The sequence below is a fragment of the Corvus cornix genome, chromosome 3, assembly GCF_000738735.6.
Source record: "Corvus cornix cornix isolate S_Up_H32 chromosome 3, ASM73873v5, whole genome shotgun sequence".
NCBI lineage: Eukaryota > Metazoa > Chordata > Aves > Passeriformes > Corvidae > Corvus > Corvus cornix.
The window spans coordinates 64,717,587-64,745,539 of NC_047056.1; the positions used below are offsets into that span (position 1 = coordinate 64,717,587).

General features: G+C 37.7%; 1 protein-coding gene across 1 annotated transcript in view; it reads left to right on the forward strand.

The window, feature by feature from the left end:
- MAN1A1 (mannosidase alpha class 1A member 1) overlaps window positions 1–27,953 on the forward strand; it is a 142,163-nt gene that overhangs the window by 39,888 nt on the left and 74,322 nt on the right. The window contains 2 exon segments of the mRNA XM_039569082.1: window positions 6,044–6,159; window positions 16,547–16,627. Coding sequence (XP_039425016.1) covers window positions 6,044–6,159; window positions 16,547–16,627 — 197 coding nt within the window.

Below are 27,953 nucleotides of genomic sequence, written 5' to 3' on the forward strand. Positions count from 1 at the left end.
AGAAATATTCTTTTTAGTTTAATTCCATGAAGTGTACAACTGTTCTAGATTAATCAAATAAATTGGAATAGCTCAGCATCTGTTTGCACCATGTCTGTCCATTAGAAAAACAGGGCATATCTCCTGGTATGACTTCTTCTATGAGTACTGGTTCTTTGACTATTCCTAGTAGAAAGTAGGCCCTGAGTAAGTGCTGTTAGTTTTTAATACTTTAACCTTTATGTTTCAGGTTACTGTTAACAATGTTTGCTGAAGCAGAGATTTATTAATCTACCTTCCTATTGTGAATGTGACAAAATCACAATTTTGCCATTTTTTTATCATAGCACTCCACCACCAATCCCTCAACCCAGGAGCTATTCCTCTCTAAGCCTTCTGAACTAATTTAAAAACTAATGAGTGTTGCTGCACTAGCAGAGAACTCTTTCTAGAAGTGTTTTCTGCACTTAAGTGACTGTCACTAAAGGGCTTTTTTAATTATCTGAAACCGTGTTTCATGTGCAGTATTGCCAGTTTGATATTGTAACTTGTGAGCATAGTATAATTAATCTCTGCAAGTGAAAAAGGACCTTTTCTGGAGGCGAAAAGGGAGGCATTTAATAAATATTCACAATCTGCAAACCCCAAAGTACTATAATTTAGTAAGATCCTGCTCCTCCCCCTTTAAACTGGTTTTTGTCATTTCTTTTATGGAGTGTTGAGGTGTATGAATATTTTTAAAGCCTGCCAAAATTTATATTCAAAACCGTGTTGGCAGTGTATAGCAATCTGTATTTTTAAACTCTTAAGTTTATTAATATAGCCTAGACAACTAATTGTGCATGTATTTAAACAATATATTAATTCAAATTGAGAGGATTCAAAATCTTGCCCCCACCCCAGTTTGTCTTCATTCTTCCTGCTGTATTCCTTAAAATTTTGTATTTTGGAATGTGGTTTTAATTTTGGAAGTAAGCCTGACATCTGTCTCAACTAATTAACTTGTGTAAAGAATGACATAACAGATATGTGGATGAATGACTCAACACAGCATTTGTGAGAGGAGGTCACGTTGCACAACAAAGACAAGTCTATTGTCTTTTCAGATTTCCAAAAAACATTTTTCAGGCTTATTACTGGCCTCTCACAGGAATCTGTTTCTGCTGAGGCCACACTCTCAAATTACTCATCCCAACGCTGAAAAATCAAATTACTAGAGTGAAGTTTGGCAGTCCAAATAAGTTACCTGGGTGGGGGGGGTAGCTTTGACAATGGCAAACTGCAAATAGTTCCACAAACCCAGAAGGATTCCCCAAAAGGCAATAATTGCACTTAGAAATAGCAAATGTTCCTAATTTAAACTAGCACTTGGCGAAATGGGACATATAATTCTGAGTTAATACAGAACGGGCAGACTTGAGCTCATAGTGAGTAGTAAAGGTTGGCAACTTCCCAGAAAAATATATGGAGGTCCATAAAAAGTGGCATGGATGGGATGCACAAGGATTTATTGTTCCCTGTGGGGAGTGATATCCTTTGTAAGGAGGGGGTGGAGATAGCAAATTACTAGGCAGCATGTTCAAACAAAAGAAGGTGGTTCATAACAAAACATGTAGCTGAGCTGCACGGGTGCCAGAAATGTGGTGGATGCCAAAGGCTTCCACAGGAAGCACAGAGATAGATAAGAAATGAAGGAAAAATTATTTGAGCTTTATCAAATTAAAAGACACCAGTGCTGGCTGTAAAATGCACAGATGTATAAAATACTGGAGATTTAGAAGAACATTCTAGAAATATCACTATATTGTTTCATGTTACACATACAAAAAGCTAGATTTGTTAAAAATTGAATTAATTTTTCTTTCCCCACTCTTAGCACAGGTGCTAATAGTCACTGAAATTAAAAGTGTTAATATTGCTGAGGGTTTGCCAGTACTTGAGTCAAGAGTTTCATGTTTTGGCATAGCACACTTTAATAATTAATCACTCTTGACACTTTAAATTGCTAATGATATTGGATAGGAACCTTTTCAGTGAACTTTAAATAAAGGAAAACACTGTTCTAAGACATGAGTCAGCTTTTGAAGCAATGCTCCAAGAAACCTACAGCTCAAATCAGAATGTTACTTTAGTCAAACCTATATGTATTCTCAAATGCCAAGCTTGGTATGCAAGGGATGGGGGGAAATTGTAAAAACTATTAAGTGCACCAACAAGCATTGATTCTGAAGTATCCATTTCGGACTCTTCTGGCCAGCATATAAGCCATGTCTAAAAGCCTGGGCTAGACAAGTGAGAACTTATTTTGGCACACACTGCAAAGGGTTTGGCCGTAAGCCAGTTGTGGTTCTTAAACCATATGGCCACATAAGCTCAGTCATAGAGCTGTGCTAATAAGGTTGTCATTCACATCCACAGCAGTTCTCCCTGCAGTGGCATGCATCCTGGAAACTCATACAAAGTTATTCATCCTCTGATCACTCTTCTCATTCTGCTCTTGCTGCCCAGCCCCGAGATGCTACTCCATTCTCTAATGTAATCTCTTTTCCTTTTATTTGTGTGCACATCCATTGGCATTGTTAGATATTAAAAAGCATGCAGTTTAAATGGGCCAACTGTGCATTACACAGAGGAGATACAGGCTGCCTGTGCTTTATATCATACTATTCTGAAATGATGGGTAATAAGCCATTGTGGTTAATAGTCCACAAATCTTATTAGCAGTATGTTCTTTTTTGTTTTCTTCCAGATCATTGCATAAGATTTTAAGTGTTGAACTGGAAAGGAAGCTCTGTAGATGTAGATAGTCTACTGGAAATTTCATGTTGACTGATTTCTTTTGCATTCTTTTCAGTTAATAGTAGGCTATTTTATGTGTTCTCTATTAATCCTGTGGAGTAAATGATGCCGTGAGTAAAGACGAGAGAGAAAAGTAAAGGGTTAACAACAGAAGTAAAATGGAGCATAGATTAGTACTTGCTCTGGAGGTTTTGGTAGAGACTAATAATTCTTCATTTTGGTAGGCTTGTACATCTGCTTATCTCTTTTATCATCAAAATTACTCCCTTTGAGCTTATGATTTATGAGTTTCAAGTTAATTTTCTCTTGAGTATATATATATTTTTTTTTTTTTTAATTATCTGCAAAATATATCTATATTTACCTGAGGTGTATGAATTTGCTCCAAGTATTTTTTGTGATGTCTTCCTCCTGCCTAGGGCAACTATGAAACTCTACCATGGTGACTGCAACTCTTCTGGCACTCTTTGTAACACAGTGCTCACTGTTAGTCAGATTTATAGCAGTACTGTAGGTGTATAAGAAAACAGTTCTCTTGTCCAAATATTCTGTGTCATGAGTGTGTACTGTAATTGCCTGGCAATCGTCTTTGCTTCTTGTAGACCATGACTACTGTGTAATTCCTTGGGAATGTCATGTAGGAATGAACAAGAAGGATAACTGTATTTAATAATTTATTGGCTGTGCTTTGAGAAGCATAGCTTATATAGGCTTGTGAAATGTTTGGTCTTATCCCATAATAAGAAATGTTCTTTTAATTTCTTTGCCTTCCTTCCCCCCCCCCCACCACCACTGTCTGACTGGTTATTAATGAACTGTTCAGTGTCACAATTTCCATACTACTCTCAAGTTTAAGTTATCCTGTTGGCTGACTTAGTGTAAACTGCAGTTGTTCACAAGTTGTTATTCTGACCTCTAAACTGAGTCTTTCTCTGTTCTTTTGTCTTTTATCAAGAACTTTGAAGTACAGCTGTTTGAGACAAACTTGACTAATTGTCACATTAATTGTTTTATTCTGTTTTCTGGAGCCTTCAGAATAATAGCAAAAGTTATTTCAAATAAATTAAGATCTACTTGAGATTCTAGCATTTTTTTCTGTCTGTCTACAAGAAGTCTGTGCTTTAAGCAGACCCCATAGGCCAGACTCAGGAAAAAAATCATAGTACGTGACTCCAAGGGCGATTCCTCAATAAGGTTTCTCTGTATTTTCTCCGTTTTCTTCTGACTTAGCAGTGAGTTGCAGCTCAAGTACTAATCCTTAAAATTGAAAGCTCAACTGTTTAGTGGTGGTGTTAGTTGTATTACAAGAGGATTATCACAAAGAATGTCTTTGCATGGTGAGCCTATGACAATCCACTGAAGCAAATCAGGTCATAGATGATTTTCTGTAAGTAGAGCTCAGTTGTAAAGGTTCACTAGGAACTGCTTTTGTTGTATGGAGTTACCAGACATCTCCAGAGCTTTTGCAATAGTGTTCTTGAGCAGATGTCCTCCAGCAGTTTTCCACTCTCCCTTTCTCATAAACTCAGGAAAAATGTAAGTCGCTTAGCCAAGTTTAAAGGAATACTTTTCCTTTAATATTAGAGAAAGACAGCCAAGTTCCAAATAAGCTCTGGGAGGATATGATGTTGTTTTTACCAAAGTATGCTGCAGTTTTATTAGCGGAATATCTGGGGGAAAATTTAGAGATTACTTCCTTCAGAGTAGGAAAGTGACATTCCAAAAATGGGTGGTATAAGCAACTGCTAAAATAGAGAAAGCATCTGATTCTGTAAAATGTACTAAGTAATTGTTGTAATAACCTAAAATATTATTTTGTTTAAGATGGTGGAAATGGAAAATTATTTTCTACCTGGAAGCTTAATTTAAGACAGTGGTGTCAATCCTGCTATGTAGAGCTCTCCAATCACCTCTGTGTTTCATGTGGAAGCGGCAACCCATGATGGCAGTGAACACAGGAATTGACTGATACAGTAGATTTCTTTCTTAAATATGAAAAATTGAGTTCTGATATTTGATAACTTTATAAAATAAAATTTACTTTTTGTCAGGTATTTCAGAGACAAGATGATAATCAAGTTCTTTAATTAATTGTAGCTACTATCTTGTTATTCCCCTGGTGCAATCAATTCCTGAATGAGTAGTCAGCTATTCACCTGACTCATTAGCCCTTCTGAGGGAGACAGGGATTGGATTGAATGACTTTCTCTGTTGATTGCAACCTAAATTATTTTGTAATTCTAAATGTTTACTTCTGTATCAGAGTCTTCTCTAAAATATAACAGTGTTTTTCCATTCATTATGAAAACTGTGGGAGCCGAGTTTGGAAACATAAATTTTAGTAGCGCGGTCAAAATTGAATTTTTGACATTATTCAGTAAATAGGAATTGAAACTTTTCCTAGACAAAAGTGGTGTTTTGAAAAGGTCAAGGTAAATTTGAAGTAAGCATGGGAAAGTATTTTGAGTGACTGTGTTTTCTTGAACTCCACTCTCCACATTAACCTTTCGGTACAGAGTGATGAACATTTAATCCATTCAAAAGCGAACATACTGATGATATTTCACCTTGCAGTGTTAGGTCAAGGCTAGCTCTTACTTATCTCTATAACAGAGGTAGAAGGGTGCTGCTTCTGCAGACCACCAGAATTTGCTCTAAAAACCAGTGCCTTGCAAGCACCTCCTGAGCTGACAACCCCATGTGTGCAGGTTTGCCTTTGCCTCCCCCAGTGCTGTCTTGTGCAGGTTACACGGTGGTGCACAGTATCAGAAAAATTGTTTTCTACAGACTGTACTTCTTAAAGGGCTTTCCTAACTGAAATGGGATCAGTACATCCCAGCTTCTTAAAGCTTTATGTATATTACTGAGTATAAAAACAAAAAAGCAACTGATGGTTTTCATTCCAAACTGGAAGAAACAGGAATTTCTCAGTTACTGAGATTTACTGCGTTTTATGTCATTTTACAGTGAACTGTTTTATCAGTGTTTTAAAATGCAAAATTATGGCTGAAAATACAGTGCATCAGAACAGCTCTTCAAAAGTTCATTACTGGAAGAAATACTTAAATGTTATGATGCTGGGTTGTGGCATGGGAATCAAAGTAAAGGCTGTGAATTACTAGTTACCACTTGAATGCTTATGCACCCAGTTTTTAATTGGATTAATTGTAATTGGATTTTGAAATTAAAATTAATTTAAATTAATTAGATCTAATGGAAGAGTCTTCTGTTGGAAAGTAAATCACTGGCTTTTCATGTATTTCAGGTAACATACAAGGAGCAACAATCGTGGATGCCCTTGATACTCTCTATATCATGGAAATGAAAGAGGAGTTCAAAGAAGCCAAGGAGTGGGTTGAAAAAAACTTGGATTTCAATGTGGTAAGGAGTGTTGCTGATTAACATTTAATGCTCTGTTTAGTCTCCAGAGGCCAACTGAGGACTGGGTTCTAGTATTACAGGCATGATGCAAGGCTAAAGAATTTAGATCATTGATAGATAAAACAAGGCAGGAAGCTGGAAAGGAGGAAATTTACTGCTCTGCTTATATGCTCTTTTTCAATCAGAGAGATTTAGGTAGATGGAAGGCATTAAGCTGGACTGAAGGAAGGGAAAAGGAAATAGAGTATTTGCCATTATAAAGTAAAAAACAGCCTTTTCAGCTTTTCTGGATAGAAGAACTGGGACCCTTCAAGTATTAACTTTTTCATTATGTAAACCCTTTACACTTCCCCTTTGTGAAATCTTCCACAAGTTTTACTTGTGTTTAGAGAAAGGTACATGCCATACATACTACTTAGGTTCGTTGGCTATTCCAGTAAAGTTGAATATCACGAGTTAGGCTGAACTATTGGCACAGCTGAATTGCTTTAGTCTTATGGAGCATCAGGTCACATCATTCTCAAGTGCATGCACAAATCACCCTATTAAGTGGCAAATATGCAGTTGGGGGAAAAGTTCATTACTGAAGCTTTTATTCTGGAAAGGCCCTGAACTGGCAGGAACCTCTTCAATTAAATTGAGAAGTCCTGGGTTTGGTCTTTTTTTCTTTTTTTTTTTTTTTTTTCTTTTTGTTTTTGGGCCAGAGGATTGATTGTTGGGTATGGAGAGCTGATGAAGCACCTCTGAACAGTGTAGTAAAGTAGGCACAGTACACTGAGCACTTAAAAGCTCTTGTAGTTGACATGCTTAATGTTAGAAACACTTTCTGAAAACAAAGTACTCTTTCTAATAAGTTATGCAAAAGTCACGTTTAATTAGGTTCTCTTCCATGCTTGAGAATTAATTATCCTTTCAAGAAGGAGTTAATGAGTGGATATTACATAGTTTATATAAGCAGTAATTTAGTATGCATTTATATTTACATTTACAATGTAAATAGAGCATATTAAACAGTGCTTCTGCATAGTGTCAGAAGCCTGAATGAATACTAACTTCATTTTGTGCATAAGGATTTTTTTTCCTACAGGTGTTTTCATAATACTAAATTCCTGTCTTATTAGCTTGGTATTATCAAGATGTTTAAAAAACAAGGATAAAACAACAGAAAATAACCCGCTCCACTTAAAAGGATGATCTGAGCTCTGCTTGGAGGAGTGTTGTAAAGTATTGTAGAGTGATTTACATTATTAACACGAAAATCTTTGGGTTTACATAAATCTTGCTATATCTGATACTGGAAACTTATACATGGTATTGCCTACATTTCCTCTTTTTAATGCACCTATTTTTTTCTCACTAATGCTTATAAGCTAAGAAAATGTCAGAAATTTTGTATTCCATCAGTTGATCAATGCAGCAGTCGATCAGATTTACCAAAGCTAGTTTACAGATAACGCTGACCTGTGGCAGTAACAGTATATTGTTACTGATATTTCTGTAAATAGCAGCCTGGAGTTCAACACCTCACAAAATTATTTTCATAATACTTCATAATCATATGTAATCGAATTTTACATTGGCATCAGCAGCAGGTAGATGGATTTTCCCAAACTGGAACAAGGAAATTAAAATAAATAACTGCAACACCAAATTTAATAATGAATGTCCATTTGTTTAATGGCAGGATTGTTGAAAGCTACTCAACTTGCACTTTTGTTTAGTTTTCCACTTTAAGTATAGGTTTTACATTCAAATGCTGTTTTGTATTTGTATTACAGTTTAAAGAACAGCAGTTCTCTTTTGTGTTTAAGCGTTTATCATGTAGCAGGCTTTACATGATGTTTTCTGCAATAATGTTATGTTTATGTACACTATTACTTGCTCCTGTCTCAGAAACCTTTGTCCCATGAAAGTGATTTATTAAGAATAACTGACACACTGACATATCCTTATGAGTTATTTCTTATGAGTAGTATAAACTTGTGTTTGATGTTTCTGGTCATTTCCTGGGCAGCAACTGCCTAATCAGCATATTTGGCCTTTATTTGCACAAATAGAATTAGTTTTTCTCTCCATTTATTCTTAGAACAATGTCTTTCAAATTTTCAATTTTCTTTAAGATGTTCTTTACAAAAATAGCTGTGACTGTATTCTGTAGCAGAATCTTTTCTCCTTATGTTCTATGTCAATGCAGCTAGGTATAGGAAAATTTTACAAACTCTAGAAGATACTCATCAAACTATTTGGCCAGCACTCACACCATTCTCAACACCTGATCATAAAAGGTTCCTAATGTCACTTTGTAAAGTAGGCACTAGTTCATCCACATGAAAGGATTTATGGAGTAAAGATGACTTAACGGGAAATGGCAGCATCTCTTCATGCAGTCCCACAGTTCAATGAATTAGATGTCAGGGTTGCTCTTCTTTACTTTTCCAAAGATAGATTTTGATTTTGAAGGAAAATTCTAGTTAAGTCAGCAGCACCTTTCTTGGCAAACTTGTGCATTTTAGCGAGCTTGTCAGTGGATATGTTTAGATGCTTCCCCTTTTAGAGTATAACACAGGCTGTGTTCATTACAGCTGTAGCTGGTAGCCCTGTGATTTTATAACTGAGATATCCACGTTACAATGCTGACATTTTTTGTATTTGAAACCTTGCTGAAGTTTCAGCTAAACTGAGCCATTCCTTCAGGAATTAAGTTGCATTTTCTGATTCTGTCAATATTTTAAGAGATGTAGACTTAACTTGTACCTTTGGAAAGAGCTGGCATTTGCAGTGGCTAAATCCATGGTCTTTGCACCATGGATATATGCTCTGTACTCTGTTAAGTCACTTCATCTCTCTTCATGCTCTTCTAATTAATATAGCCGAGGCTTTGGTCTGACCTCCCCACACATACTGCTGCCCACATGCCCCTTCACAGTGCACAACCCACGGCTGCAACAGCTGGGCTGGGCTGTGTATCAGCAGGTTACAAGGGAGGAAAAGGGAACCAGTCTTTCATGGGATCTTTAGGGAGCTTGGCTGTTTCCGAGCTACAACTATGCACTGCTGCCTGCTTCTCTGCTCTTATTTTTTATTATTTGTTTCAGGAGCTGCACACACACAGAGAGCTTTCTGAAAGAGTTTCTGTACCATCACCCCACTTCTGCTTCACACTAGGGAGGAAAAAGCTATCGGTCTCTGCAGTGCAAGAGCCAAATCACACTGAATACATGCTTGGGAAGAGAGAGGGGAAACGTGATCTTAATGAGGCAAATGAAGGGATCAGGTATAGGGGAGTAGTGGTGCAGGAGCTGAGCCACATAGCTCAGCAGTGAAAGTTTGGGAGTTGTTAAGTATTGGAATTGATGGTGCTTTGCTTCTCTGCCCAGACACACCCCAGTATGTTTAGGATGAATGACCAAGTGATCCATCCCCCTGTTCTTCAGCCCGGCTAAACTCCTTCCCTGCAAAAGGGCAGTCTTGCTCCTATTGCCTACTGGGAGCATTCTTTGGCCTTCATGGTGTCCTAAGACATGTCTGGACATTGACTGGAACAACAGGGGCTCACACCAAGACCAGAAGGTGCTAATAGTCAAATTGTACATTGAACAGGGCCTGAGTTCATACCCTGACCCACTGATCAGCTGTCTGATGTAAGTGTAGCCAGACAGGATCAGAATGGGAATGAGATATGGAGCAGAAATCCACGCACTTGATGGGATAAGAGGGAAACTGGGAAAGTATGAAGAGCATGTCATTATTTGCTCCTGAAGACAGGTACTAATGAGTTGAGGAACTGCATAAAGAGAAGGGAATGAGTAAGAAGGTGAGTGTACCTGCGGTCTTGTGTCCTACCAATGCTCTTAAGCAAAGCTGTTTCAGAGGTCAGTCAGTCACTGTATCTGATTTTATAAGCCAGTTTGGAAGCTTGAAGGCTAACTTACCAGTTCTGATATTCATCTTTGTGCTTAGCTCACCAAATCTGAGTATCCTTTAAAGATGTTTTGTCAGTAGCTTCATGCAATGTAGAAGTTTTGTGAGTGATACTTCTACTATTTGGGAAGAGAACTGGAAAAAGCAGAGAAACTTGAAGTTATGTTTTTTTCTCTGCTGTCATGTATAGACTAACATACCCCCTTCCCAAGATCCCAGAGTAGCAAATATTATTTGCAGCTGTAATTAATAAGGCTTCCAGCATTTATCATTGGCTCAGCTCTGTCTGTGGTGTAGCAGTCAGTAACAGGACAGACTTTCAGACTTCAGTTTGCTTATTTCAAACTTCAGCAATTTCAAATCTAACTCCTACAACTCTCAAACTGTAGGAATTATGATTGACTTGTAATTGTATTTAGCGGTCCACAATCTAATGTTCTCACTTGGAACATTATGGTTTTTTGGCTCTTTATTCTTCATGTTTTTTCCTCTTCAAGTGAGAAAATCAGAAAGTTTCCTAACACAACGATTTGGAACAACTTTCCCATTAAAAAAAAAAAAAAAAAAAAGTCGTGGGAGGTGTGAGTAAACGTATAATGGGTTGGAGAAAAATCTTAAGAAAGCCAGCAGCTGAAAATGGTTCTTTAGTTTGTGGGACTATTTGATTACTAGTTTGCCACATAACTTATTAGTACACTCTAAATGCCAGACTTCAAAGTGACTTGATTTTGTTTTGATTATGTGTAAGAACCTATTTTGATGGGCTAAAAGGATGTCCTGCAAATTCATTACTAAATGCAGTTCTTTTGCTGCTAGAGTTCGTTAATGCCTTCAGTAGCACTTTATTTTTGTGCCTGTTGAAGATCTTGCAGTTTACCATGTGGGGACTTCAGCAAGGTTAAATAACATGTTATGCAATAACCAGCCTTTGACACTTGTGATAAAAAGGTTGCTAAGATTGTTTTCCATGTCTTTGGGAACTGAATATTTTAGCAAACTTGTCAGTAAGCTTATTTGTGGAATATGAATGAAACTTTTTGCCCACAATGGCAAGTAATTAAAATCTTGTTTAATTACAATAGTTGAAAGTAAGCTACTGTAGTACTATCCATGGCTCTATCATACTTCCTGGGCTGCTTGAAAATGCTAGGATTTGTTGCTGTTCCCAGCCTTTGTGCTTCAATGGGGAACGTTATTATTTAATAGTAATAATAATTGCAAGTTCATCTCATTTCACAGGAAATGTGGGCCCTTTGTGTCCACTTTTTAGTGTAGAATTATGTACGTTATTCAGCATTGTTCAATATAGGGTCCCTGGTGTCTCCTTATTAAACTGCAGGATATGGGCTGCTTGCCATGGTGTGTGTGCGTGGGGGGAGCCTCTATATTCCTGGTACATAGGAGCAATAGATGGAAATGCAGATGAGGTGACTGAAGTTCTATACACTCTTGATGATACAAGAACAGGAGAACCAAAGGGAAGGAATCTTTGTGATAGAGAAAACTGAAACAAATTATTTGATAGGATTTGTGGCATTATTTTTTGTTATCTTTATAAAAACTGAGAGAGTAAGCTCTTTATCAAGTATCAGTTAGGGTGACTTGATTATTGGGAATACATTCATCTGTGTAAAGAGCTCACAGTACTTTCTCCAGTTGAATTTTGAATGGCAGAACATGTTACCAGTGCTGCTGGTGAGTGTCAGGTGGAACCTTATACTGGATAAATAAAATAGTGTTGTATTTCAAATGTTGTGTTAATCAGCGAGGATGACTTCCCATGGGAAAATACAGATGGAAATTGTTTTGGCCTTTGTCTGTGAATTGTGGAGAGGAAGATTATCAGGAACGAGATGCATTAAGGAAATGATCCAGAAGTATATGAATACTGATTTTTGGGAAGCTGGAGGGGTTCAGTAGGGAAAGGCCTCCAGGAGAGCTCAGCTGACTGTAGTTTCTTGTCTGAACAGTGCTTTCAATATTAAATTCAATAACAGCTGTTTGAAGCTGCAGTAGTTTACCAGTTGTAGTCTTAATCCTCCGGTTTATGGAAGGTTGAGGGAAGTCGAGTGGTGAGATGCAGCTGAGATCAGATTGGCCCTGTCATAGGTTTGTAAATAAAATAGAAATGCAGAGTGATACAGGCTAACTCATATAAGTCTTATATTTATTCTTTATTCTGCCTGCCCCCTCCCTATTTGGTTATATTTGTTGCTTTTTGAAGATGGGTCTTGCTAAGGCATTGTCACTCTCCCTTTCTTTAAAAGGCGTTAGGGTAATAGGTTTTCCAGTATATCTGCAATGTTCTCTAGCATCTTGAGTGTTTCTGAGCTATGGTTTTAGTACTGCTTAAAAAGCAATTTTAACATTACTTTGGTGTTATGTGTCTAGCCAGCAATGTAAAGGATGTTGTATGTCTTTAATTTCATCTTTAGAAGCTAATCAAGGAAACCAGATGAAATTCCTGAAACCTGTCACAGCTTTTCTCTTGCGCCACATATTGGATTAATATGTTGCTTTTTGTTTTCTATTTTTTCACAAGTACAGTGAGCAGAAGTCACAATTCCTCTGAATCTTGTATAGTACTTGGACTATTCCATTTATGGTTCAAATAGTGAATGATAAATTACTGAATAAATATAAAGTGAAAGACCTAATTACTCACATTCAGCAATTAACATAAAAGCCCTGGAATTAAAACAAAAACATGTTGTTCCCAATACACATAACGCTTTTCCAAGTATCTACAGACTTTCGGAATTATTTCTAAAAGGGAGGCCTGCAAATATCAGATCAAACTGATGTTTGGATGTTAGCACAGATGTGTACTAATAAAGGTGTTTCAGATATTCTCATAAACAGTATTTGGGGTACTAACTGGGGTACTATTTCAGGTACTACAGTAAAGATCATAAAATTAGAAATTGTATTTATCCAGGTGTTCAGAGCCATCTTTTACACTTGGTACCTTAAAAAAGGAACATCATAGTTGTTTTGAAATATACACATCCAGTCACTTTGCCTTACAGGATTTCTATTAGATATAATGAAATTAATTCAACCACTTCTCAGACTTGCTATGTAAATGATACAATGCCTATTTGAAGGAGAAGGGTAAATTTGAAATAAATAATAATTCTCACCTCTACAGATGGCGAAGTAGACATTTTTGGAAGTTCAGATGAAAGTTTTTCTGGTAGTTTTTGGTGCTGTTAAATGGATCATAAGGTATTTATGTACAGCTTGAACAGAGAGCAAAATAAAAAAAATTCTGCTTACTTAGGATTTGACTGCTGAGTAGAAATATACAGACTTATTTGTGCAAACTGTATGTGGATGATTTAAAATATGAAAAGAGGGTAATGATCAGGGTGTGGCATCTTCAATGTGTCATACACAAATTTTAAAAATCAGAACAGAAAGAAGGGTGAAGTTGGTGTAGCAGAAATCTTCTACTTTTAGGACAAGTTCATTTTTCTTAACAGACTACTCCTTCACACAAACTTCCCATATAGAGATGTTTTTTTACATAAAATTATAAAACTTTGTTTTGCCCATTACTGTTATTTGTGTGCTGAGAATAATACTAACCTGGTACAAGTTTAAGAGTAACTATGTATTAGCCATACAGCTTTCAAATCTACCATTAATGAAATGTCTGTCACGGTGTTTGTCTGCTTCGGTGGCTTGCACTGAGATCTTGGTAAGAGGCAAGGATTTCAAATGAAGGTTAAGAGGTTCAAGTGACCTGTTGGGAAATTGAAAGCATTAGAACAATGGTTGCCTTCAAGAAATGTCCTGAACGATCACCCCTTCAACACATGTTCAGTATTACAATTAATCCTTGTGGCTCAACAGTAAAACTGTTACTCACATTGCTTCCGAGTAGTCTTCTTGTCTGTAACTGATTTCCAGAAGCAGATGTCAGTGCACACATACTGAGTCTTCCTGAGAGAGCCTCTGCACTTCTTGAAAGATAGCAATGGCTTTGTGAGTTAAGTGGTCATATAAATCCAGAAAGGCAAAATGTGAGGTTCTGGAGGTGAAATATTCAAGTCATATGCCACTCAATTTACTTCGAGCAATTGAAAATCAAAAAGTAATTTAATTCAGTTCTCAAAGGAAACACAAGTGTCTGGGATATCTGATGAACACATTTCCTCACCTGACACCTACCTCTTTATGGCTTCAACATTCCCACATCAAAGAAAAGTACTGGACATGTGCTGAGGCTCAGGAATGAAAGGGAAAGAACTTTTGAAGAAGGTTCACATATTCATATTCTCATACTATTCATAGGAGTTTCCTATGAATAGCTAGCTCAATCAAGCTAGGGAAGAGAAGCTGCCCCTTTCACTCACTTAATCATCCTTTCTTCAGTCAGGAACAGGTCAGATCAGCCTTTCTTTAGTCAAATCAGTTCTCTACTAGTTGTCTTATATGTTGGATTTTAAGGTAGACTTCTGTATTTAATATACAGGTACTGTAGCGTTCCTGCACCTGTAGCCTGCTTAGCAGGCAAACAGATGCAGCCTCTGGTTAGTTCAGCATTCTAGAGGATTTAAATGTTTTTATATCCACCTCCCCATGTTTAACGTGGATCATGGCATAATAAAAAAGCATGTACAGCAATATTAAAGTTGAGGTAAATACCTGTTTCCATTTGCCTTATTAGCTGCATTCAGTGAGACAATGATTGAACACTTGGGAAGAGAAATATCAGATTCTGAAAAAAAAAAAGAAATCTTTGGAAACAGAAATTAAGCTGCAGAAATTAAACTTCGTTGTTTCTTTTAGAAAGAATAAGAGGACCAGTGGGGGAGAGCAGTGACAGGGAGAAACTGCAGATTTCTAGAATACTCAAAGTAAACTTGAGAAAGTGTTATGTTCTGAATACTGCAAGACATCAAGATTACTTTGCAGTCTTAACCCATGATGCCAATCTGAGTTTTCAAGAGACAGATGTGTGTGATGGCTTTACTTTGTCAGCCCCTTTGAATTGTGCTCACATGTGTTAAAAAACTATACAGGCACACACATATATACTATATGAATTAGATATTGATCAGAGTAATTCTGAGCAAAATAATCTCTTTTTTAGAGGGGGAAGTGCCGAATACATGTTAAAGGAGAAAAGTTAAATTCCTCAATGTAAACCAACTAGCACTGTAGCAAGTCTGAGAGTGTTTTGAAGCCTGTACCTTTAAAATTTACAAAAAATGCACCAATTCTGCAATGTGTCTAGATACCTTTTCTTAATCAGAGCACTTTGCAAACTGAAAAGCATGAGGTAGTATTTCTAATAAGTAGCCTAGTGCTGGTCTGTTTGTTTTTTCTCTAAAGCCAGTTTACTACAATTCAAAATCCATAGAAAACAGGGAGCAACTTCTTCCCTCCTATGTAAACTGACATCTGAATGTTTTAGCTGGAAAAGCACAAAACCTGGCTGAATGAAAAAAGCCTGCAAGTCTTTCAGAAGAAAATCCATCAACTCCACCATGCATTGATTTATATTAAATATAGCTGTAGTGTACTTCAGCAAATATAAAATGAAAAAGTGACTCAGTAGAAGCAAGAGCAACCCAGAACATGTGAAAGTCAAACTCCTTATGTATGTGCCCAAAATTTCGGGACACTGATTGTTACAATTTTTCTGCAGAAATACAAAAATATAAAAGGTAGTATTACATAAAAATGTAAAAATTAAGAAACTTCACTAGATCAGCTTTTTAACTGAATGCCTCAAGTGGACTAAATGCTATGTGTTGGGGTAAAATTGGAATTGACTTAATAAAGAACAAAACCATGTGAGACTCAGATTCCTCATTTATGCCTGAATTTCAAAAGGCAGGGAAGAATGTACTTCGAGTTTTGGGATAGATACCACCTGGACCTAGTCTTTATCATTGGTAAAAGATTTATCTGCACCAGCTTGGGACGGGCTGTCACTGTAATAGTGAAAGATTATCTGCTTCCTTGTGAATACACATAATGATTGCATTTTTGTCATGAGCAGAATGAGTAATTAACTTATTCTAATGTTACCTTATTTTTTGCAATAAGCTGCATTTAGACTGAAGTAGAAAACATTTGATAGGACATTCTGATCAATTCTGATCTGTCTGAGATTGCGTGAGGGGAGGTAGTGATTCAAGACCACTTTTTGGGCAAATGCTAAATCATTTGCAAGAAAGTACTTACATATGTGGATTTAGAGAAAGCCCTGTATCCAAACAGAAGAGATGAAAAGTTGACCAGGGTGAGGATAATGGAGAGGATATTTTATTAAAGTGAGGAAGAGAAAGAAATGCTTTAAATTCTTATGTTGGCCTTCCCAACTTCTTCTGTGCTTTGCTATTTACAGCTGTTGTGCGTTAATACCTGTATGTGTGTGTGTGTATATATATATAAATAAAAACAAACCAAACAAACCTCTATAGAAATAAATCTATGTTTGTTTCAACAGAATGCTGAAATTTCCGTATTTGAAGTGAACATTCGTTTCGTCGGTGGACTGCTTTCAGCGTACTATCTTTCAGGAGAGGAAGTAAGATATTTCCACATGGTTTATCTGACATATCGTCATCTAGATAAGACATTAAATTTAAGTTTAAGAATTTTATTTATCCTAATTAAACCTGCTTAAAACTTTGAAAATGGCTTGTACAGCGGAGACCAGTCCAATGGGTCTTCTTGCTTCTGTTGCTTTGTATAAGTCCTAAAGCTATTATTTCATTTAAGTGTTAAATGATATTTGGGTTTTTTTACCGGAGTTGGAACCACACCCAGTACATCTTACTGGGCTTCATGCTAGAGTTATTATAGAATTATAGAGTTCCTCCTGTATGGTAGTGGTAGATTTGGTGCATCAGCTTCCTGCTTCCCAGATGTGTTTCAAGTATATCCTTGAACTCGTTTAAACTCTTGCTTCTGTTTGTCTACCTGAACCTTCAACTCACATGGAAAAGACATGTTAAGAATGAAAAGACAACTGTAAACCTATACTTGTGAATGTCTTTAAAGCATTAATAACCCATTAATCTCTATTACCTGTCATGCTTTCTGTAGAGAACAAAGATGCAGTCTTGTCTTAGATCTTTGTCTAAATGCAATTACTTCTGTAATATTTTTGGAGAAGGCCACAAGAGTCACAGGTACCATTTTTAGTTACACACATTGCGATATTTTAAAGTTTTAGCTTGGTACTTGAAAAGTCTTTAATCTTACTAGTTTAAATTCTTGTTTCTGTTTCTAGATTATAGTAGTATTTTATTATAGGATTACACAAGTTAATACTCTTCAACCGTAAATTGAATTTATCATTCCTTAAATCCAAAGCAATTACTGGTGGAAACTCCACAAACCAAGGAAATTAATTTTTTTCATAAATAAATTTCCCAAATACTAGGTAGAGCTCTGTTTTGAACCTGTCAGTTTAAATTACTTAAATTCTATGGCTGTGCATTATGATTTTTGTTAAAATTTTTCATTATGTTAAAGCTGTCTTAGCAGGTGCTGTTGGGTCATGTACCTGACAAAGCAGTTGTAAGGAGATGATGTTCCTCTGACACTTTTCTGTCTTAACTAGACTTACCTGCTTATTTCCCATGGTCCTGTGCTAAGTGTAGATGGCACTGAAGAGACATTAATGTCTTAAAATACAAAGGTTTTAGTATTTTAATTGTCTTGTAATTTTTGGGGAGGAAAATGCTATTGGACAACAGTAATGAAAAAAACAGAGAGGTGCTTGGGACCTGGCTTCTTGGTCTTTGCTAAATGTTGTTTTACTTTTATTTCATCTCTTTTCACTGGAGATCTACTTGGCGAACAGGTGTGGAGTTTTTCAGCATAACCTATTGGTACACTTTAATTAACCAGTTCTGACAGAAGCAGAGGATATTTCTTGGCAGACAGCGAGCTGGTAGATGAATGCTCATGGGCCTTTACATCAAGTGGCAGTTTGTCTGCCAACAAATGCCTGAACCATTTGTCATCAGTGCTGGTGATTCCATATGTATGTTGATGGTTTATGTCCTGTGTCTGTTAATGTGCAGTCTCACTTTCAATCAGCGTGTATAGTTTCACCTAAATAACACCGAGTCATTGCTTCTCGACCATTCCTTCATCCTCAGAGAGGCAGTTTTACCACTATCTCTTCAGCTAGATTGAAAGCACCACTCATGTTCCAGTAAAACTCTTGCACAAATGAAATGAGGAGACATCTGAAGCAAAAGAAAGTGTTCCACACAACAGATGATTAAGTGGAACTCTTTGCAGTGGAATATTGGTGATAATGGATGCTAGTGCCCATTCTAAAATTGACGGATTCAGTAATGAAAGTAAAATGGACACTTACACACAGAGGAGGTGTATTATTAAGGAGGGTGCCAAGCTCTTGCAAGCCAGGAAGGACATCATCTATGCTTGCCACTGCTTCTTACACTCTCTGTTAGACATCTGCTCTCCAAGAATCATGTCCCTAAACAATGGCCCCGGTGGCTTAGGGAGTGCAATTCAGCATGCTCTGCCTTAATCAGATTTAGGGAAACTTCATGATTTGTCTCCCAAATCCAATATGCTGAGGCAATAGCCAACCTCTGCCTATGGAAACAGTGGGATGCAGCAGGATGAGGTTTTCTTGTGTTATGTGGGTCTGTACTTTCCCTGCTGCTGCTGAGAGGTGTGGAAAGGGCTAAGGGCCCCAGAGGCTGGCTGCCACTGTAGAAAATATATCTTTAATAATCTGTTAGTCCATTACATTAGTGGGTATTACTAAAAAGGTGGCACAATCTTTATGCACACTGCTTGGAGGATTAAACTTCCTTATTTAAAAGCTCAATTAATTCTTTATCAGGTTAACTATTAAAAAAATCTTATATTTGCTGTGCTCACTTATCAATAGTCTAATTAAAGAAGGCTATGTTTCAGTAGAAGGAGTGATGGAAATAATTATTGTTTGTACTTCTGAATTACATTTCCATGGGTAATGATCCAAAGCTGCAACACATTGTGTGTTCCATAATCATTTGTAAGTCTAACTAATCACGATTAAAGAATATGCTGTCATACTGAGTAGTTCCTAAAACATCCTGCTCACATAATAGTTCATTTAGATAAAGTCTCCAATGTGAATCATTCAAAAAATGAAAAAAATTGAATACCTTACCTCTTGATAACTATATGTGCTGCTCACTTGCAAAGAGAGCTATGAGAAGCTTTCTATTAAAATTCCTGCAGTTTCTACCTTACTAGAATTAATGTGAAATACCTGAAAGTGCTAGAAATGTCATATGCTTTTTTTTTTGCTTTTTTTTTTTTTTTTTCATTTTGGTAACTGTCTAAACCCAAGCCAGAAAGTTTCAGTCAAATATCAATTTCATTTGTAAAACAGCTACAAATACCAGAAAACTTGATTTTAAGAGGAGTAACTGCTTAAGTGCTGCTCTTTTTTTTTTGTTGGTTGTTTTTTGGTTTCTTTTGGATTTTTAAGTCCCTAATAATAATATTGCATGTGAATATCATTCCTTGGTATTTTTTCCATAAATCAAGTGGCTGTAAATGATTATTAAAAATAAGCCTGCCTTCTTGAAAGCAGTGCTAGTATTGAATTTTTTTTTGTTTGCATTAAAGTATCTCTGGGAGACTAATATGATAGATTTATCCCATAGGACTGGGACAGGTTTGGGTTTTTTTTCAAACTTTCTTGATCATTTTGTTCAAATTAAACCTTGATTAAGTACTAGACATGTCTTAGAAGATTCCTCATCTAAGTAATTTTTTTGTTTTGAAATGAAAAATAAAATGTAAGGGAGAAATTTGTTTTACAGCTGTTTTGCTGTACTTACTAGTTTGATGTTAAATTCTGGTATACCAAGGGTCAGGAGTATTGCATGCAACAAGATCCTCTATTCTGCAGACCCAGATATTTACACTTCCAAATGTAGTCATATAAGGAAATAACTTGTTAACTTTTGGAGGAGGACAACACTGAATCCTCTAACAGCAACTAAGATCTTTCTTGGAATTCATAGAGATTACACAGATTAGTTCTGAGCACTGTAATTTTTACTGCTGGGAATAGCTGTGATACTGGTGCTGAAATTCATGGTAAATGTATGGCCCTGCTCTTAGTCCAGTCAGGTTTGCATGTTCTCCAGGTCTTCTGCTTTACTCATAACTGGTTCTTAAAGGCACTGCTAAAGCTAAGTAATAAGGGGAGACTGTATTACTTGAAGGTTGGTTCCACAGCCAGGGAATACATTGCATAGGCAGAAATAGAAGGAGTTTTTAATTTGCTGTTTGCATGAGTAGCAAAAAAGTAAATCCAAAATACTCTGAAGTGAATAAGGAGCACATGAGTTTCAGATTCAGCTGGTAAGTTCCCAGATTCCTTTGAAGTTTTTCTGGTTTTTGAATGGGATAAGTAACTATTTTTTTCCCCAGAGTTAAAATATTTTGGATGCAGCAGCTGTTCTTCCTGCATAATATGCTCATATTGCCATTCTTCTCCATGGCATGAAGCAGGAATAAAATAGACTTGGACTTTTTTTACTGTGGTAGTATAACCTGTTTGAAGGAACACTAATTTATTTTGATCAGGGTGAAGGAATAACAAAACCAAACCAACCAAACAAATGAACTCCAAAAACTCCAAAACCAAAAACCCAAACTGTTTTTCATGATGGTAAGTGTTGGATTTAGAGTTTAATCTGTTACTCTCCACCAGATGTTAATTAGAAATATTTTTAATAAAGGGAAAAAGGTTATGACATAATTAGTTTTCATCTCCATTTAGAGTTAGAGTCACAGTGCCACTGTTCAACCTTACTTGATGATCTTGGCTTCCTGTCTTGACTTCAGACAGACCTAATCACTGCTCAGTGTAAACCACCATCCCTCAGTGATTGTTGTGGTGTCTTACTAATGAGAAGCAGGCATAAAATAATGATGCAGATGCTATTGATCTAGAACTGCCTTTGCCAGGCTGACCATAGAAAATTGCTGACTTCATATAGTGCTGAGACATTCTGCAGAATTTAGCTGTAGCTATTCTTTCTGTCTCTCCCTCTTGTAGAGGTGCCCCTTCAGAGAGAATATTTAAATTCCATGACTATAAAAAAAAAAAAAATCTCTTATTTAGCAGTCTTGAATAGTAGGAGAATGAAGTTTGTCACCTATACAAAGGTATTGGCCTTTTCTGCAAATCGGGATTAAGTTCCAGTGTATGTGCCTTGGGGATCTTAGCTCACCAGCGTGAGAATTGACCGCTTGTTTTATCTCCTGCTTCCTCTCACTTAACTTGACACTAGTTAACAAGAGGACTTTTCCTTTTATGTCTTGGAAGCTTGATTTCTAATGCTGTTTGAAACCAGGCATACTGTATCAGCTTGATCACTTCTCTGTGAATGCCACTTAACTCCTCCTTAATCATCTTCACAGACTGGCAGTAGAATTCCCTGTGTGCTACAAACTAGAAGACTTCAATTGCCTGTGGTTTTCTGCAGCCCTGTTTTCAGATTTGGGTCCTGTTTCCCACCTACCATCCATCTGCTGCCACTTTGAAGCAATACATCAGTATTTCAGTGGTGTCATGTTTTAGTTCCTGTACAGCTCTGAAATGATCTTTATGCTCTCTTTCATTTTTATAGATTTATGATTTTTTAACTTAGTATTTCATTGAATCCTGGAGCCATTCAACTTGTAAGTAACCTCAAGAGATCATCTAGTCCAGCCTCAATATTGCAACAGTCCATTAGGCTTGTTCTTTGAAGAGCGTTCCTGTATGGGAATGTGCCTAGGCTCTTCAAGACCAAATGCAGGGGCAAGTTTATATTTTTGGCAATGGCTTTGGTTCATGCACTATGCTCTTTTAAACAGACATCTTACTGTTTTTCCTGGCTCTCTACCAGGCCTCATGTTTCTCTTTTTTTTTTTTTTTTAAACTTTAAACTTGTTCTTCAAAAACTACATTTAGCCTGACTTAAGAGTTTTCATTTAACTTGTCAATCATTATCAGTTTCTGTATTCTTTGCTTGGACTCAATGTATTTTTACTTTTAATTACTTTCTTTACAGCCATACCAAAAGAAAGAAGTCATCTGAGCCTTTTGATTTGAGAATTTTGGACTCTGAACCTCACCTTTTATTCTCCAAATCATCTCCAAGCAATTTAACCATCTGGCTGTTTCTTTCTAAGTGTATTTCAGTTGGTCATCTTGATTCTCTTTCCAAACTTAAACGTTAGCTAAGTGAACCTTTGTTTAAAACAGCGTGTTGAATTGGGGCATGTGGCCCCTGTTAGACAGTAGTATGTCAAACTAAGTTAAGAGCTATTCTTTCTCCTGTAGAGTCTGAGTTTCTGCAGAAAGCTGTCATTACGGTGTATAAAAGCAAGGTTTATATCCGCTCTAATGTAGCACTTAACAGCCTACTCAGGGACAGAGAAGGATTTAAAATCTCCTCTGTTTCCCCCTATCACAGTCTGTAATCTCCATTACTATTTCAGTCTCTTCACCACCTTTAATAAATCTAATGCTGTTCACTTTCTGTGCTAGCTGCATCAAAATGTACTGCAGAATCCCTATGGATTCACATTCTGGAGATAACCTTGACTCCTAAGATTTTCTTTTATGTAGACTGTTCTGCTGTTGCAAGCAGACTGCCCTTCAGTCTTCTATTTCTGTCTCTTAAGTTCCTGCAGTGCAATTACATTGTCACTGTTGATGAAACCCATCTCTCTCAAAAAGGTTCCCTTCACTCCAAAAGTTTTCTCATTCCTAATACTTCTGTCCCCTTTCTCCCAGTGCTACTTGCTCAGCTGCTCTGTGCAACTGTGCTGCTCAAGCCGGCCCCACACTTAATTCTGAGGAAAATTGGAAGAACAGTAACAGAGATGTGGATTTCCAGTCTTGCACTTAATTAAGATGTTGCTTCTCGATTTCCTTCTCTTCCCTCTCTGCTGTGGAGTTACTGATACCAGGTGTACATTGACAGGGAACTGCTTCCCAGGTCTTAAGTACCTGAAGCCTGATGGAGGCTCTGCCCTGTACCGCAATCAGACACCACCACCAGGCACACAATCAGCTGCCATCACCAACAGCTTTTGTGCCTCAGAATAAGGGCCCTCAGGCTACTCTGCTAATGTAAAGTGGGAATAGTGGCAATTTGCCTTATTTCAGTGAATTGCTGTCTGCTGGAGTCCAGCAGTGGGTATGTTTTGCTTTTGTTTGTCTGTCATCAGGGTGAATATCCGCAGCAGGGGACTGAGAAGCTGTGGTGACAGCCTGCTGTAGCTGCCATAACTAAGCCTACTATGAAACCAGGAGTCAGAGCCCTGATTTTGGTCTGAGAAACATCATTTTAGAACTCCAACCTGTACATAACCATTTAAAGTGGTTTCCTTTCTGTGTAACTGAAAAGAGTTTGTTTGGGGAGTTTTCTCCAAACAACAAAAAAATTTGCTTTGGTTCATGGTAAACTTATTTGACATGCTTTTGCATTCATATGTTGACGTTGGAAATAACCAAAAAGTTCACTGCTCATCACATTAATTTTAGCTAAAATCCCTGCTCACCTCCACACTACTGTAGGCTGATGGTCAATTGCTAGAAAAGAGAATGGATGATAATGAGACCTAAGAAATACCAGATTGTGATTGTAACAGCTGGTATATTTGACATGAGCTCATGAGCTATGTTATTAAGTAGAATTCAAGCAGCTGAGAGGGAGCTGTTTGTTTCTTCTGAGGATTTGGGTTTCAACTAACTCCTGCAGTTTCACTTCATTCTGGTTCTACAGAACAGTTGGAGGGAGAATATCTATCAGAAATAGTAGTATGAGTGCTTTCCTTGTGAGCAGCAGCAGCTCTAGATAGACTTTAACAAGAATTCTTTGCATCTGGGTTAATATACTGTACAGAAGAGATTACATGCTATTAACAGTCTGTCCAGAATCGCCAGGCACCTGCAAAGACATTTTTCTCTTTTCTTTATCTCAGTCTTCTGTCCCTTTGCAGCACAAAATGCAATTGCAGTAATAATGAGTAAAAGGAGGGTAAAAACATGCTGCCTGAAGAGGTGGTGGAGTTCCTCTGCAGATCAAATAGAAAATGTACAACATATGGTTAGGTACAGGGTTCTGTGGAGCCATTTGCAAGCAGCATTTAGATTGCTGCAAATATACTATTCATATCTCAATAACAATTCTTATGTATAATATTACAGCCAAGAATTTTATTTCTTTCTGCAAATGAAAGCAACATAAAACTATCTCAATTGGTGCTGAAAGTGGGAATACATCAGCATTAATTTATCCTGCTTAAATTCTGGGCTGTGTAAAATATTTGGGAAGTATATTCTCACTGTGAATGTCTTATAAAATTTCAATTAGGTGATAAGTAATAGATGTTATTGAATCATCGTACTGATTTTTTCCCCAGAAAAGTACATATGAAAATACTATTTTACTCTGGGTGTGGTGTAACTCTTCATTTCTTAATCTAAATATTTCACAATGTATAACTAGTTGTCATGGTTTGACACTGGCTCAGCGACAGGCACCCATGAGAGCCTCTCGCTCACCCTCCCCTGCCACAGCTGGGCAGAGGAGGGAAAAGGAAAAAAAAAAATTAATGAACGCTTCAAGAGTGAGATAAGGACCGGGAGAAACACTTCAAGGGTGGAACAGGCTCAACTTAAATTGTGAAGTGAATTTATTACTAACAGAATCAGAGGAGGATAATGAGAAGTAAAATAATCCCTTAGAACACCTTCCCCCTCCAGCCCCTCCCTCTTTCCCACTGACAGCACAGGAGACAGGGCATGGGGCTTTGGTCAGTCCTCACCAAGATTTCCTTCTGCTGCTCCAGGAGAGGAGTCCTTTCCCTGTGAGGCCGTGGGGTCCCTCCCACGGGAGACAGTTCTCTGTGAACTTCCCTGGTGTGGCTCCACTCTCACGAGCGCAGCCACACCGCCCCTGCTGCAGCGAGTCCCTCCCACGGGCACACAGCCCTCCCAAAACTGCTGCACCGTGGCTCTCTCTTTCCACGGGGTGCAGTGCTCCAAGGACAGGCTGCTCCGCCTGGAGCAAGGGCCCTCTCTCTCCACTGGTCTCCACTGGATCACAGCCTCCTCCAGCATCCACCCTCTCCGGCATGGGCACCTCCCATGGGCTGCGGGTGGATCTCTGCATCCCCCGTGGATCCCCATGGGCAGGGGACAACCTGCTCACCATGGTCTGCACCACGGCCTGCAGAGGAACCTCGGCTCCGGCACCTGGAGCACCTCCCCCCCTCCTTCTCCACTGACCTTGGTGTCACCTGTTGTTTTCCCTCACATGTTCTCACCTCCTCCTCTTCTCTGGCTAGAATCCAAAATCTTGTGACTTTGTTTTGATTTTCTTATTAAATATGTCATCACAGAGGCATTACCAAGCTCTCTCACAGGCCCAGTTTTGGCCAGCAGCATGTCCTTCTTCAGAGCCATCAGCCATTGGCTCTGCTGGACATGGTGGGAAGCTTCCAGCAGCTGCCTCACAGGAGCCACCTCTGTGGCCCTCCCTGCTACTAAAAACCAGGCCGTGCCAAACCAATACACTATTGTATGTGAGATTTCTTTCTGTGCTTTGTCTCCATAGACTGAGTCTGAGGTTATTTTTCATTAAGTTGGGAGTTAAGTAGGTGATAACATACTCCTCTTATTAGCTTAGAGAAGATAAAAGCATAAACCATCCAGTAGAAGATTACCATATTTTTGATTCTGTTGGCAGCTATGAAGGCATTCCGTCAGATTCCCAAAGCTGACTTTAGCAAAGAGTATTTTTGCTTTCGTATCTCTTTTCAAAAACTTAAATTACTTCTAGTAAAAAATATGTAGGCTTTAATTAATTCTTAGTATTTTAAATACAATTTGAGTGAACAGAAATGTATGATGAAATTTGGGAAGTTTCTTATCCAATTTGCGCTTTGAAGGATCAGATTAGAAATTCATTAGAAAACACCACTTTGTGACACCTGCCAGTTCTGCTGCTTCAAGCTAACTGAAAATCATTGAGAAAACTGAATGCCTGAAATCAGAAGCAGAAAAGACATCACTGCTGCTCTTGCATGCTCTTCATGTCTCCAGCAAGAGGTAGAGATAATGGCATCCTTGCTGCAGAAGAAACAGATGTTCTTTTAAAAATCTCCTTTGCACTTGCAACGCATCTTGCTCAGCAGATCAAACATGAAACAGATACAAACAAGGTTCATTGGCTTTAAGTTAGAACCAACTCTTGGGATCAATTTATGGTGAGTGCCAATTGGCCAGTGGATTTTTTTTGGCAGGATCAATTGTTTGTTATTTTCAGGCAACAGAAATCTGAAAGATTTGTAAGATAAGTAGGGAGCTTTCTCCCACGTCTTTCAAAAACTGCAGGAATCCACATGCTTCGTTTGCCATTTGTTTGTAAAAATGCAACAGTTTAATAATGTTGATAAATGTTGTGGTTGATAAATGAGTCCAGTTCCTGTATCATCTGTGCCAAAAGCTTGCCTCTGTGATACGCAGACTGTATTTGCACCCTGTGTGCAAATGATTGAGAAGGAATTTGGAAAAGATGTTCACATGAAAAATCCTGTGCCACTTCCAGCATGACACATGCCAATGGGAATTTGTGGTTTTGGCGGGTGTTTGCCCCTAAACAGAGATGTCATGAAGCATTTGAAAGACAAATCTTTGTTTTCCTCCAGTCAGTAAATGTAAGAGCTCATTTTGCCCAGGTGCCAAGTGCACAGAACTGAGCAAACTGCAAACTTTTTTTTAAGTGAAAAACTGAGAAGAGGATGAACATGAAGATTTGAAAGCTGAAAAAGAGGAGTGGTATGTAGTGCCAGTGTCCCATACAAATCTTGCTTGGTTTCCTCAAGAAAAAGTGATTTAGGATGTAGTTAAACAGCAGATTCAGTTTCTTAACTCACTGTTTACACTGCAAGTCTTTTGTCAACACGTATACAAGCTTTGGTATTCCCATAGGTGTTAGCTGGTCAGCCATCTGACTGCTTAATTTCCTAGTAAAGCGTAAGATACAAGAGAGAGAGGTCAGGAAGTGGTAAAATATTCTGAAGAACTAGGATTTTATTTGATGTGTTTAGCTCTGATATTCTTTACTCAACACCTTTAATTGCTTACATTAACCCACCCAACCCTGATGAACTCCTTCAAATAGTAGCTAATTAAAACAGTACAGTATGAGGGGAACTCTTGTCATTCAGCTACATGAAGGCTCAAAAGCTTGTTTTAACATCCAAACTTTGTGTAAACTGACATAACTCTAAAGTAAACTAGGAAGATCACTCCAGCAGCAGTGTTACTGGAGCAGAGTCAACCTTCAATTAACAGAGAGCTGTCTTTCTGGCATAAAGGGCCAGTTCCATTGTTTCTGATGTTTCAAATGCATTGAACTACCAGAAAGACTCTGTAACTAGTTCGTCTGAAGAACTAGATGTGTCTGGTTTGTTTCTTTTCTTTCCTCTTTAGGCAATCATCTGCTTTTGCAGGCTAAGCAAAACAACCATACTAGTTGTTTTTGGAAGCTGGTTCAGTCCTGTTCCTGCTTTAAAGTTGTGTTGTCCCTTGGGGGCCAAGTTGTCCTTAATTTTTGCATGCATGACTAGATAATTTTGCAGTCCAATAGATCCTAAGGATCATCATGTGAAAAGGATATTCTGTGAACTTCACTCCCTTCCATTTTCCTTTAAAAACTCTTTTTTGTTGTTTTCTTAAAACTAACAGCTGCAGAACAAAGTCAGCAGCTTACAATGCTGTTTCTTAAAGGATGCTATTTTCCCCAACTTGTTCTTAAAAACACTATTCATAGTATACAGACAATTTCAATCTT